This window comes from Callithrix jacchus, chromosome 10 (genome assembly GCF_049354715.1).
Source record: "Callithrix jacchus isolate 240 chromosome 10, calJac240_pri, whole genome shotgun sequence".
NCBI classification, from domain to species: Eukaryota; Metazoa; Chordata; class Mammalia; order Primates; family Cebidae; genus Callithrix; species Callithrix jacchus.
In genome coordinates, this window is record NC_133511.1 from 69,325,446 (window position 1) to 69,339,729 (window position 14,284).

The following is a 14,284-nucleotide window of genomic DNA, read 5'->3' on the forward strand; positions in this document are numbered from 1 at the left end:
GAACTCCTGAGCTCAAGCAATCCACCCACCTCGTCCTCCAAAAATGGTAGGGCTGTAATTTTGAGAGGTTCTTTATAGAACAGGCTACTTTTTTTTTTTTGGACTCAGTCTCACTCTCTCAGCTCACTGCAATCTCCGTTCCCCAGGTTCAAGCAATTCTGCTGCCTCAGCCTCCCGAGTAGCTGGGATTACAGGCGTCCACCTCTACACCCAGCTAGTTTTTTGTATTTTTAGTAGAGATGGGGTTTCACCATGTTGGCTCTGCTGGTCTCAAACTGCTGACCTCAGGTGATCCGCCTGCCTCTGTGTCCCAAAGTGGTGGGATTACAGGCGTGAGCCACCGCGCCTGGCAGGCTGCCTTTTGATAAGTTGTTTGTTTATGAGGGAATAAAAATGTCATCCCTTTCAGCACTCTCTGAATTTTGTTGGCTCAAGGTCTTCAGAATCTTTGGGATCCATGAAAGCAATATAGGGGTATGTTTGTATGAATTCCCTGAGGCTGTTATGTGTTATTTATTTTGTCCCTGGTGGTTAGCCAGCATGGATGGACAGGGATGCTTAGTAAATATTTGTTTTTGAATGAATAAATGAATTTAAATTGCTTTCAGTTTTTTAGCAAGCCTAATGGAAATTGTACATTTACCTACAATAAAAGTGTCTTTGATTTTGGTTTCAATTATACCAGTTTTGTGTGAATACTGGTTTTCTCATGCTGATTAGTTCTTTGACTGGCAGTTGATGGAATCATAGGACATAAACCTACCCAGTGAGTGAATGACCTTGGACATAGGTACACAGCCAAAATAAGCAACTGGTAGCAGAGCCTGGTGCTTGAATGTCTATATGTTTACTTCCACTTTCTTGCTTATTAGCAATACTATTTATATATGGTTGATAATTATATATGGTTGGTTAAAGTCTGGGTCAACGTTTTTTGTATGTTTTTTGAGATGGAGTCTTGCTCTGTCTCCCAGTCACCCTGGTTGGAGGGCAGTGGTGCAATTTCAGCTCACTGCAACCTCTGTCTCCTGGGTTCAAGTGATTCTCCTGCCTCGGCCTCCTAAGTAGCTGGGATTATGGGTGTACATCATCACACACAGTTAATATTTTTATTTTTTGTAGAGATGGGGTCAATATCAATATCAATATCCAAATAAAGTCTACATCATGTTGATTGATCTAAATCTTGAGCCACCGCTGCCTCCTCCTCCTCCTCCTCCTCCTCCTCCTCCTCCTCTTCTTCCTCTGCTGCTGCTGCTTCTCTTCTCCTCCTCCTCCTCTTCTTCTTCTTCTTCCTTTTCCTCTTCCTCTTCCTCCTCTTCCTCTTTTCTTCTCTCTTTTTTTAAGGTAAAATCTCACTCTGTCACCCAGGCTGGAGTGCAGTGGCGCTATAATGGCTCACTGCAGCCTTGACTTTCTAGCTCAAGCAATCCTCCTACTTCTGTCTCCCTAGTAGCTGGGATTGCAGGTGCATGCCACCATGCTCAGTTAATTTTTAAAAATTTTAAAGTTTTTTCTTGTATTTTTTATAGAGATGGGATTTTGCTATGTTGCCCAGGCTGGTCTTAAACTCTTGAGCTCAAGTGGCCTCCCAAAATGCTGATTACAGGTGTGAGACACCTCGCCTGTCCTAATTTTAGTATTGTAGAGATGGGATCTCACTATTTTGCCCAGGCTGGTCCGAAGCTCCTAGACTTGAGCAGTCCTCCCACCTTGGCCTCACAAAGTATTTGGATTATAGATGGGAGCCACCATGCCTGACTCTTGAGTCTCTTCTAATCCATAGCTTCCTCCTACTTTTTTTTTAATTGTAATTTTGTATTGAAGAAACTGGGTCATTTGTCCTGTAGAGTTCCCTGATTTCTGGCTTTTGCTGATTGCCTCCCTATGTTGTTATTTAAAACATTCCTATGTCCCCTGTATTTTCTGTAAATTGGTAGTCAGATCCTAAGACTTGGTCAGATTCAGGGTTTTTTTTTTTTCCCCAAGAATGTTCAATCATATCTGATTTTCTCTTTTTGTGAAGTTAAAATTAATGAGTGGGCTTAAGTGCATTAGAATATTTCCTATGAGCTTTTTGCCTGATTATTTTAGGAATCATTGATATTTATTATCTGAATCCATTATTTCTTTGGAGACCTAATTATATATTGGGGCTCCTAATTAGATTTAATTTAAAATGTATTCCATATATATTAATGTTTTTGTTTGTTTGTTTCTTTTGTTTTAAGACAGGGTCTGAGGTCTGGCTCTGCCACCCAGGCTGGAATGCAGTGGTGTGAGACAGGGTCTGAGGTCTGGCTCTGTCACCCAGGGTGCAATGCAGTGGTCTCGGCTCACTGCAGCCTCCACCTCCTGGGATCAAGCCCTACCCCCACCTTAGCCTCCCTGGTAGCTGGGACTACAGGCGCATACCACCATGCCCAGCTAACTTTTGTATTTTTTGTGGAGATGGGGTTTTGCCATGTTGCCCAGGCTGGTCTTGAATTCCTGAACTCAAGTGATTTGCCCGCTTCCCAAAGTGCTGGGATTACAGGTGTGAGCTACCATGCCCGGACAATTTGAACTTTATTTGAAAAACAGTGTTCCATTCTTTAAAAATAAGTCTTGAAAACTATTTTATTGTAGCTGTTCTCTGACAGCACCAGTTATGACAGGAACCAGGAACTATGAAGTGGGGAACAGTGACCGTGACTAACTTGTAATATGTTTTCAACTTTTTGGCTTACATTCTTTCTCAACTTAACAGTTAACTCTTACAACAAAAAGGGCCCACATGTTTTAACTTTTGAAGGGAGAGATGGGCGGACTGTCTTAACCTAGAGCCAGGAGCTTGAGGGAGGGAGTCCCAAGGGGTGGAGTGGGGGTTCTGCTTTAATGAGCAGAGGAAGTGGTTAAGTGCCTGGGGCCTATGCAGCCTGAAGAATTGCCCAAAAAGTGTCCTTGGAAGCATCTACGACTAGACACTCTTAGCAGAGCATGGGCCCCTTTTCCTTATCCCTTATTCCACAGCCTTCAGGGTCTCTTTCAGTTGTCTGAAGGGCCTGGCTGATCAGGCTTTAGTTAAGTCACGTCTGACATGTTCCAGGCTCGGGGTTCTGGTAGCTGTGTTTAGGGCTGATTCCTAGGAATCATGAGCTGATAACCTCAGGACAAAGAATGAAGGGCTCCTTGTTTTTGACCTTGTTCTTTTTTTTGCTGTTTTTTTGAGACAGGGTCTTGATTTGTTGCCTAGGCTGGAGTGCAGTGGCATGATCTCGGCTCACTGCAACTTCTGCCTCCTAAGTTCAAGCGATTCTCCTGCCTCAGCCTCCCAAATAGCTGGGATTACAGGTACTCACCACCACGCTACTAGATACAAAAATCCAAATTTTTTGGATTTTTTTGACGTAGAGACAGAGTTTTGCCATATTGGCCAGGCTGATCTCAAACTCCTGATCTCAGGTGATCTGCCTGCTTCAGCCTCCCAAAGTGTTGGGATTACAGGTATGAGGCACTGTGCCTGGCCAACCCTGTTCTAAGGAAGGCCAAGGGCAGGAACCTCTTAGCAATAGCTTTGGCTGATCCTTGTCCAGCAATACTATATGTGCCTCTGGCCAAGAGAAGAACTGCTGTGGAGCACTTGGTGTTCTCTAGCCTTTGTGGGGGTCACAGGCAAACAGGGCAGGGGAGCAAGGCCTTAATTAGCCTGGGACTCCTGGAGCAAAGCCACTTGGCAGTGTCTCAGCATCTTGGTGGGACTGGCTCCTTCTCCTAGTGACAGTGCAGATACTCCTTCCCTTTATAGCTTTTAGACCTCTGAGAGATTGGTCTTCTTCCTTGAGCTTCAAGACATTTCTATTCAGTGTAGTTCAGGGCTGATTTTAAAAGCTGGATAGGTGGAATGACAAAAATTCCTTCCATCCATGTAGTACTTTTTGGTCACTTACCCACATTTTATTTAGTTTCAAACCAACAGTCCTACAAGTTGTAGATGAAGAAATTAAAGCCCAGACAGGAGATGCACTTAACTAAGTTTATATAACTAATTAGACTCTGGATTCCTGGAATAGTACTCTTTCTTCCATTATATGTGAGACGAGGGGAAAGGAAGAGAATGGGAAATAAAATTGTTTTATATACTAGGCAATGTATAAGGTGCTTAGTTTAGTTTTCTCACATTTCGTGGTAATTTTCTTCTTTTTTTTTTTTTTTTAAGACTCAGCCAAATTTCAAAATTTTCTTTTTTTAATCTCTATTTTAATGATAGGGAAGCTGTGCTTCAGAGTGGTTGACTTACTCACGATCATAGAGCTAAGAAGTGGCTGAGCCTGGATTCAGATCTAAGTCTATTTGACTTCAGAACCCATGTCTTTTCATCATTATACTATATTTCTCGATAGTTGTTTATTCTGAAACATCTGAGCTGCAGATGCAACACTAGGTGGGTACAAGGGATGCAAGGAAGCATAAAATTTAGTAATCTCTTCCCTCATAGAATGTGTAATTTGGTGATACTGCTATGACAGAGGCAGTGGTGCATAGGGATAGATAGAGACATGGGGCAATGGGAGCTTAGGGGGCCCCCTTAATCATTGGTGGTGGGAGAAATTATCGGAGAAGTCTTCCCAGAAAACTTTCAATAAAGAGCATGGGCCCTAGGGTCAGCTTGCCTGGGTCTCGTCACTATAATATTATATGCTAGCTATAGTACTTTGGGCAAGTTACTTAACTTCTCTGTGCCTGCTTTCTCATCTATGACATGGAAATTACTGTAAAATCAATCTCATAGAGCTGTGTGAAGATTAAGATCAGATAATCTATGTTGAATATCTAGCAGCTTGCTTGATACATAAGCTCTCATTAAGTGTTAACCATTATAACTATCACTATCTAATCTGTGTTTCTACCATATCCTTCTCAAGTTGGGACAAATGAAGCTAGGGAGGCTCTCTTAGGGTTGTTTGTTGTCAATAAAGTGGAGGTTTTGTCTAGAGTGATTTCAAAATATTTCTTTCAGGTCTAAAATTCTGTCAGAGTAAAAACTACCAAGTTAATCCTTTCCAGGAGGGCAGCTGTCAAGTTACTTTGTATCTCATGACAACCAAATCTGGCTTGAGTTCCCTAAAGCCATCTCTGGTGAGCCCCTGGAAATGCTACCTGATAAAGGCTCCTCTCTCCTCTGCTGCCTTTTCATTGGATCTGCTGAAAGCAGGCCTCTTGGAAAATTGGTCTATTTCTCTCCTCTTCCTCCAAGCTTATTGTGGTGGAGAAAATAATGTAATTTTAGTAGTCCTGCTATTCTTTACTACTTTAGGGTCCTGTCTAGACTGGGTAACTGTAGAATAGCAGTACTTTTATATATTTGTACAGTTCTTTTTTTTTTTTTTTTGCTTTTTTTTTTGCCCCACAAGCAAACAAGGCAGAGTCTCTCCCTCTGTTGCCCAGGCTAGAGTGCAGGGATGTGATCACAGCTCACTGCAGTCTCCTAGGTGCAAACAATCCTCCCACCTCAGCCTCCCAAGTAGCTGGGACTACAGGTACATCCCACCATGCCTGGCTAATATTTTTATGTTTTGTAGAGATGGCTTCTCACTATGTTGCTTAAGCTGGTCTTGAATTCCTGGACTCAAGCAATCTTCCCACCTTGGCTTCCCAAAATGTTGGGATTACAGGCATGAGCTACTGTGCCTGGTCCAGTGCATTGATTTAAAATATAATAAGTGTTCTGGCTAGGCACAGTGGCTCTCACCTGTAATCCCAGCACTTTGGGAGACTGAGGCAGTCAGATCACTTAAGGTCCGGAGTTTGAGACCAGCCCTGGCCAACATGGGGAAACTCTGTCTCTATTAAAAATACAAAAATTAGCCAGGCATGGTGGTGCACACCTATAGTCCCAGCTACTCAGGAGCCTGAGGCAGGAGAATCGCTTGAACCTGGTAGGTGGAGGCTACAGTGAGCCAAGATCACATCACTGCACTCCAGCCTGGGCGACAGAGCAAAACTCTGCCTCAAAAAAAAAAAATAACATAGCCTAGCCTAGCCTAGCCTAGCCTAGCCTAGCATAGCATAGCATAGCATAGCATAGCATAGCATAGCATAGCATAGCAAACATAACATAACAAGTGTTCTTCGGAATGTCAGTATCACGTGAAATGGCATTATTATTGTTACTCAGTAAAAGATCTTTGAGATCAAGCTAGGAAAAGCTAGGAGCCTTTAATATGACAAGGAAAAGTGTGCAGGGTTTCCTACATTTTTCTGCACATGTAATCTTTTTTTATCCTCAAAAAATACCTATTGACTTTTTTTTTTTTTTTTTTTTTTAGACAGAGTCTTGCTCTGTTGCCAGGTGCCAGGCTGGAGTGCAGTGGCGCAATCTCGGCTCACTGCAACTTCTGCCTCCTGGGTTCAAGCAATTCTCCTGCCTCAGCCTCCCGAGTAGCTGGGACTACAGGCATGCATCATCATGCCCAGCTAATTTTTGTATTTTAGTAGAGACATGGTTTCACCATGTTGGCCAGGATGGTCTCCATCTCTTGACCTCGTGATCTGCCCACTTCAGCCTCGCAAAGTGCTGGGATTACAGGCGTGAGCCCCCTCGCCCAGCATAAAAACACCTATTGACAGTTTATAAGATATCAGTGTTCCACAGAACACAACACAATTAGGTAAATGAACACAGTGTGGCCCCCTGCTTTTCTATTAGTATGACTTGGAGGAGTAGTATGACTAGCTGTCCTTTAGCTGACAAGACTCCTTTTCAAAAAGAAAATGAGATACTTAATGAGAACTTATTATGTATCAGAAAATCTTGTAAGTGTTCAACATAGATTAATCTTTATGTTCACAACAGCCTTATGAGATTGCTGATATGATTTTCTCCGTGTTGTTGTAGAAAGCTAGAGATGTTGCTTAATCCGCCAGTCCCTGGTTATGTCTCAGACTCAATGGTAGTAGTTTTAGCTAATTGGGCATTTATTGTTGGCCTAAGCCTTCTTCATTTTTTTTTTTTTGAGATAGCGTCTTGCTCTGTGCCCAAGCTGGAGTGTAGTCATGGCTCACTGCAGCCTTGACCTCCTGGGCTCAGGTGATCACTTAAGGTCAGGAGTTCGAGACCAGCCTGGCCCCAGGCTCCAGCCTCCTGAGTAACAGGGACTACAGGCATGTGCCACCATGCACAGCTAATTTTTGTATTTTTTATAGAGATGGGGTTTTGCCACACTGCCCAGGCTGGTCTCAAAATCGTGAACTCAAGCAATCTTCCCACCTTGGCCTCCCAAAGTGCTGGGATTACAGGTATGAGCTACTGTGGGTGGCCCCCAACATTTCTTAAACATTTATTGTTCTTGGGTAATGGGGATGTAGTGATGGAAAACCAGACACTGCCTCATGGAACTTAATCTAATAGAGATGATTAGATGTGAGTGTGGAAGTGTAAGTTACAGATTGGGACTTTAGTAGTTAAGGGAAGGCAGATGTTTTTATGAGTTACTGTAGCTTCCTGGGATGGTGTGTATTAACTAGTCCTTAAAACTCTATTTAAAGTTTATATACTGCAGAAGCTCAGGGAGGCATTTAGATTGTGAAAATGACCTGAGTGAAGGTAGGAGTGAGCATAGAGCAGTGGTCTCCAACCTTTTTTGGCACCAGGGACCGCTTTCATGCAACACAATTTTTCCATCCTGGGTTGGGAGTGGGGATGATTTTGGGATGAAACTGTTCCACTTCAGATCATCAGGCATTAGATTCTTATAAGAAGCACACATGTGCTCCTTATTCCTAAGTTCCTCACATGTGCAGTTCTCAATAGGGTTTGCACTCCTGTGAGAATCTAATGCTGCCACTGATATGACTGGAGGCAGAGCTCAGGCGGTAATGCTCGCTTGCCTGCTGCTCACCTCCTTCTGTGTGGCCTGGTTCCTAATAGGCCATGGGCTTATATGGTCTGCAGCCTGGGGGTTGGGGACCCCTGACATAGGGAATAGAATGCTCGGGAGAAGATGGTATCCTGTACTGCTCTTAGGCATGATACCACCTGTGAGACTCTGCTTAAGGTGTTAATTCCTTGGCAGCCAAAGGTAGCATTGCCAGAAGGAGGAGCTGGGCAGATGGCAATTGGTGTTGTGGGTAGAGGCAAAGGATCATAAATAATGGTCAGAAGTTAAAGGATTGGGAGCTGGTGGATTATGGAATGTGAAACGGGACAGGGCAACATTTCACATCTCAGGCTATGAATGACAGAGGGACTTGGAACCTGAATATGTTTGGAACTAAATATATAATTTATTTAAGTACTTACCACATGCCAGGTACTATTCTTTACATTTTTAATGCTAAGCTTATTTAATTTTTATTAGTAGTTTATTTAGATTAGCTTATTTAATCTTTGTACCAACCCTGTGAGAGTAGGTATTATTATTTTACTCTTTGAAAGATGGGAAAACTGGGGCCTAGAGAACTTAAATAATTTGCCCAAACTCACATGGCTAATAAGTGGTAGGTAGAAGTGGGGATTCAGGTCCAGGTAATAAGTGTTCAGAGTCTTTGTTCCTAATCACTGTGGTATACAGTTTTAAGCAGTGAGAAATCATTATAGATTTCTGCCTAGTGAAGCAACTTGTTTGTATGCAGGACAGTTTCCCAAGGCTTGATTAAAGGCAAGAAGACCAGTCACAGGGTGTTGTATAACCATCTCAGTTGCTGTGGAAGATGTATAAAGGTCTTGGAGTTATTTCACAAATTACTTCCTGAGATGGCTCTGGCAGTTGGCAGTCCTACCTATCAGCTCAGCCCTTTTTAAATAATTTTCCAAAGAATTTTAATCTTCAGGAAGCTCTCCTCTTTCTATTGAACAGGCTGTTCCAGGCATAGGGGCCCCAGGAATCAGGTCAGAAATAGCTCTTGTGGGGTCACAATCCATCTGGAAGCATTTGCAAGAGGGGAAGTTGAACCTGTTGAGACTTCCTGTTGTCATTAGAGTTTGTTCTCCTGCTATAGGAGGAGTATCCCCTATTAGGACTGATAGTCTGGTTGCTTATCTTGAGAGGTTGGGCAAGTGGGCTGGGGTGCAGAGATGTGAAAGACATAGTCTGTGTCCATGAACAACCTGCAGGTTGACTCCCATGACAAGTGCACTCTATACAGTGTCACGAGTGCTACAATAGAGGAAGAACATAGAAAATGTGGTTGGAGAGAAAGGAAAGGGGGTCTAAATACTTAGCAAGAGAATCTCAGGGAAGCCATCAAAGATGCCACCCTCTAAGGATGACCAGGGTTGTGCCAGACAGAGTGCCCTGTGGCATATTCAGTGAATGGGCAGTGTGATTGTGGAAGTGCATGGCATATTCAGTGAATGACGAGTTGTTCCCTGAACTGGAGGTTGGACTACTTGGAGGGAGTAGCACGAGATGAAGCCAGATGTGTGGGAAGGGCCAGATCCTGAATGACCTTGTATTTTGTGGTAAAAAGCTTAAATCTTACTGTAGTTGAGCTTTATTGTCAATATTAAGGATGGGTGTGACATGACCAGAGTGTTTTTTTAGGAAGATCTCTTATATGCCTGTGCTTAGGATGAATAGATTAGAACTAGAGGCAGGGAAGCCTGCCAGAAGATTTGCAGTAGCAGATGGTGAGGCTGGAACCAGGTTAGTGATCATGGGGGTTGGTTTAAATTGTGTGACTAAAGGATGAAGGAGGTAGTGTTGGGTTACTGGGCATTACTCTGATGCTGTTAACACATGGAATACAAGAGAGAGAGCTGGGGAAGTTAATGTTGGTTTTGAGATGATTATGGGTGATATCCATTAGAAAATATCTGGTAGTTGGGGGAGAAGACATGAGTTTTGGAGTTCCTGAGGGAGGTAGGAATAGACATGGGAATGATGTCATCCAAGAAATAGTGGAGACTGTAGAAGTAGATGAGATCCACCTGAGTAAACTTTATAAAATGGGGAAAGGAAGGGGGTTGAGGATAGAGCACAGAGGAACTCTGGTATATATAGACAGAAAAGTTAGGGAAGGAGCCTGAGGAGGGGCAATCAGAGAGGTAAGAGAAAGTACTAACTGAGAAGCCAGGAATGAGAAGGGCTTCTTTTTTTTTTTTTTTCTTCCTGAATATAGCTCTAAAACTGTTCTGAGAAGAGAAGCATTGCTAAAAGAAAGCAATAGTGTCTATTGTAGTAGAGAACAAGTAGGGTGAGCCTCTAATGAGGCTACTGAGTCATTGGTGACCATGGTGAACAGCAGTTTCAGTGGAGGGGTGGGGACGGAAGCTAGACTGCTGTGGCTTAGGGAGTGAGTATGAGGTGAAGATCTAGAACAAAAGACTTTTTTGAGAAATATAGTTGCAAGGGAAGGAAGGAAAGAGGATGGTATTTTGAAGAGGCAGCAGAGGAGGCAGGTTCAAAGATTTTATTTTTTTTAAAGGTGGAGGGGTAGAGTGGAGACCTGAGCTGATATAGGTTGAAGGGAGGAGATTGAGATGTAATGTAGCTAGTGAAGGTGCCACATTTCTTTGAATACTCCATATTATTATGGCAGTCTTAAATTGTGCTGTGCTGCTGAAGCCTGCAGTGACTAGAGCATGGGGCAGACAAGGGAGACCTTGTCATTCATAAGTAATCATAGCATCATTTATTGAGTAACCGATGCCTGCCAGGCATTTTTCTAGGTACATCTAGATACATTAGACACATCTCTAATGCTCACCACAGCTCCCAGAAGTAAGTATTGTCACTATTTTCCAAATGCAGAAACAGACCAGTTAAGAAACATTCAGCTAGTTAGTGGTGGAGCCAGTTTCAGCCAGGTTTCTGGAACTCCATGGTGTATTCTTTCTGCTTCCTAGTGCTATATATATATATTTTTTTTCCCATTAAATGGAGTTCAATGTTGAAACTCGAAAGAGGGCCCTTGCATGGGGCAGGGGATGGGTGGCCCAGAGGGACAAAGGTAGAGTTCTGCAGCTGGTGCTAGTCTGGAGGGAGCATGACTTAATCTCTGGGATAAGGGAGGAGGGTCTTGGTCTGGCCTTACTCTACCTTTTCTTTACTTTGCCAGTGGCTCTAGGGGTTTCAGGCTTTTATTCTATTTTTCTGTGTCTTTCTGTAACTTCTTACCGGGACCCCTGAGGTCCCAACTGCTGTGTGCTATGGACTGTTACAGAGGAAAAAAAAGGATCAGCCGCCTTTTTGACAAGCTACTTATGAGGAACCGCTGAGCTGTAGCATGGCACTCTCTTTGGCACAGTGGTAGGCTTCTTCCTAAGTATTTTTTTTTTAATTGAATACTTTTGAGTCAGTAGAAAGAGCAAATCGCTGAGAATTAGAAGACATGATTTCCAGTCTAAGTGATGAACTAGGTTGCCTCAGTCGAGTCATTCTCCCTTTGCATATTTACTTGACGTAAGGTAGGGACTGCATTTTACTCATGGTTGTATCCTGAGCAGCTGGCACATGGCCTGACTGAATAGGTGTCCTGAATAAGTTTATTATGGAGCTAATTAATCTGCTCATATATTAAATGAGAGAATTGGACCTTTTGATTTCTAAAGATTTGTCTAATTCTACAGTGTATTGTTCTATGAGGACTTATGATGTTTTAATTATAAAATAATAAATACTGTTACTTAGCACCTACTATTTGCTAGGCATTGTGTGAGACTCTTTACACATTTATTTTATTTAGATGATTTAAAAAAATTAAAATTTTGTCTTTGTGCTTTAGAAATACTGTGGTCTCTTAGGCTATAAGCTCCATGAGGACAGTACCAGTGCCTGTTCACTGCTGTAGACTTAATGCTGGACATAGTGCTAGGCATGTAATGGATGCTCAGTAAGTTTTTGTTGAACAAAGGAATGAGTAGATGTCACACCATCCATAAGATAACAATCCTTTAAGATAGGTACTATCAGTCCCATCGTTTGGATAAGAAAATTGAGGCTAAAAGGTCACAGAACTAGTAAATGGCCGAGATAGAAAAGATTCAAACCCAAATCTAACTGTTAAATTGGTACCTTTACCACTGGACATCAGTGTGCCTTCACTTATCTGATGTTTTAATTGCAAATTTGAAAGGAAGGAAGACGGTAAAGAAGGATGCAAGAGCAGAAAGTAAAATTTTTCTTGAGGGATGGGGACAGGGTTAGAAGTGGGGCACTAAAGTTTAAAAGTTGGCAAGTATCTCTAATACCTTAAGAATAAAAAGGGGTTTATAAGCTTGGGAAGCTGGGGGGAAAAGAATAAAAAGGGATTATAATGGCAGTTACTATTCACTGGTAACTTTTATTGAATATCTCGTGGCATTACAAGTCCACTTACGTAATTTTAACTATCATCTGTTTATTGACAACTCAAATTTGTGTTTCCAGCTTAGATTTCTCCCTGAATTTTAGACTTGTATATCTAACTTAACCTTTTAATTAGATATCTAATAGGCATTTTAAACTTAACAAGTTTTGCTTACATGGAATCTGTCAGCATATCCTGTTGGTTCTACCTTTAAAATATATCCAAAATCCAGATACTTTTCATTACCTCTGCTCCTACCACCCTGATCTGAGTTACCATTGTCTCTTGCCCCTCCCTTCCTTCTCTCCCTCCCTTCCTTCTCTCCTTCCCTCCTTTCCTTCCTCCCTCCCTTCCTTCCTTCCCTCCTCCCTCCCTCCCTCCTTCCCTCCTTCCTTCCCTCCTCCCTCCCTCCCTCCTTCCCTCCTTCCTTCCCTCCCTCCCTCCCTCCCTCCCTCCCTCCCTCCCTCCCTCCCTTCCTTCCATCTCACTCTGTAGCCCAGGCTAGAGTGCAGTGGTGTGATCTTGGCTCACTGCAACTTCTGTCTCCCAGGTTCCAGTTCAATCAATTCTTCTGCCTTAGCCTCCCAAGTAGCTGGGATTACAGGCAAGTGCCACTATTCCCAGCTAATTTTTGTGTTTTTAGTAGAGACGGGGTTTCACCATGTTGGCCAGACTGGTCTCGAACTCCTGACCTCGTGATCCACCTGCCTCAGCCTCCCAAAGTGCTGGGATTACCGGCATGAGCCACCGTGCCTGGCTCAGAGTGATCCTTTCAAAACGTAAATCCAAATCATATAACTCTTCTGTTCAAAATTGTTCAGTGGCTTTACAGATCTCTCAGGGGAAAAGCCAAAGCCCTTAGAATGGCCCACAAAGTTACATGTGACTTGGCTTCCAGTTACCTGTCTTAGCCTCATTTCCTCTCCACTTGCTCATCCTGCCCCATTGGTTTTCTTACTATTTGAGCATTAGAGACAGACATACTCTTGCTTCAGGGCCTTTGCATTGGTTCTTTCTTCTTTCTGTAACTTTCTGCGTGGCTCATGCCTTATTTCCTTCAGATCTTTTGGTCAAATGTCAACTCAGTGAGGCTTTCTCCAATCATTCTATTTAAAAATAGCAATCCCTCCTCCACAGCATACTGCAACCTCTTTCTCGGTTTTTCATGACAACATTTATCACCATCTGGCGTATTTATTGGTTAGGCTTTTACTTTGCCCCCTACTCCCTGGTAGCTCCATAAGAGCAGGGATTTTTGTTGATGGCTAAATCCTTAGTGCTAGAATACTGACTGGCACATAGCATATACTTAGTAAATATTTGTTGACTGAATAAATAAATGATTGGAAAACCTTTTTGGGCCAGGTATATTTCTTGATGCTTTATATATATTTGTTTACTTTTCTTCACAACAATCTTGCAGGATCCTACTATCATTCTCATTTTTATGAATGGGTAAAGTTATTGGCCAAGATTGCATGGCTAGAAAGTTTAAAGCCTAGTTCTATTCTGCTTAATATATTGTCAAGCTCAAATAAAATATTATAGAAGGATGGCTTCTAATTATTGTTGCTTTGCAACAATAGAGTGTGTAAACTACAAGCCTAGAAACCAGAAGAAAGCTGAAGTCTGAATTTCCTGAACTAGCCATTGCTCATTCACTCACTTGGGAGCAAACTGATATTTGTGACTGTGCTATACCTGGAAGCCTAAAATACACCTGGAAAAAGGCCTTTGTGTGAGTTCTTCCTGAGTACCACTTGACACACATTTGGCTTGCATACACAGAACGTGAGGGGGGGTTATGATGATTGGGAAGTTTTCCTCCCCTACCAACTGGGGTCGTTGGGGAGAAAAACTTCTCTAGTTGGGGATAGTATTAGTATTACTTTGGGCCAGTTGCTTCATGCCACTTTTCTTTCTTGAGTTCAGTGCCAGCCAAGGTCAGAGTATAAATCATTCTCAGGGTATACTGAGGTATGGCTTTCTCTTTGGTATGATGATTGGGGAGGGT

The 14,284-nt window shown here is 42.6% G+C and overlaps 1 protein-coding gene across 18 annotated transcripts in view; it reads left to right on the forward strand.

The window, feature by feature from the left end:
* STIM1 (stromal interaction molecule 1) overlaps positions 1–14,284 on the forward strand; it is a 253,800-nt gene that overhangs the window by 40,972 nt on the left and 198,544 nt on the right. For 6 of the 18 annotated variants that reach the window (XM_078340342.1, XM_054241967.2, XM_054241965.2 and 3 more), the window contains exon 2: positions 7,186–7,278. The exons of the other annotated variants lie outside the window; for them this stretch is intronic. In XM_078340342.1, coding sequence (XP_078196468.1) covers positions 7,186–7,278 — 93 coding nt within the window. The remainder of the gene's footprint in view (positions 1–7,185; positions 7,279–14,284) is intronic. 18 annotated transcript variants of the gene reach the window in all.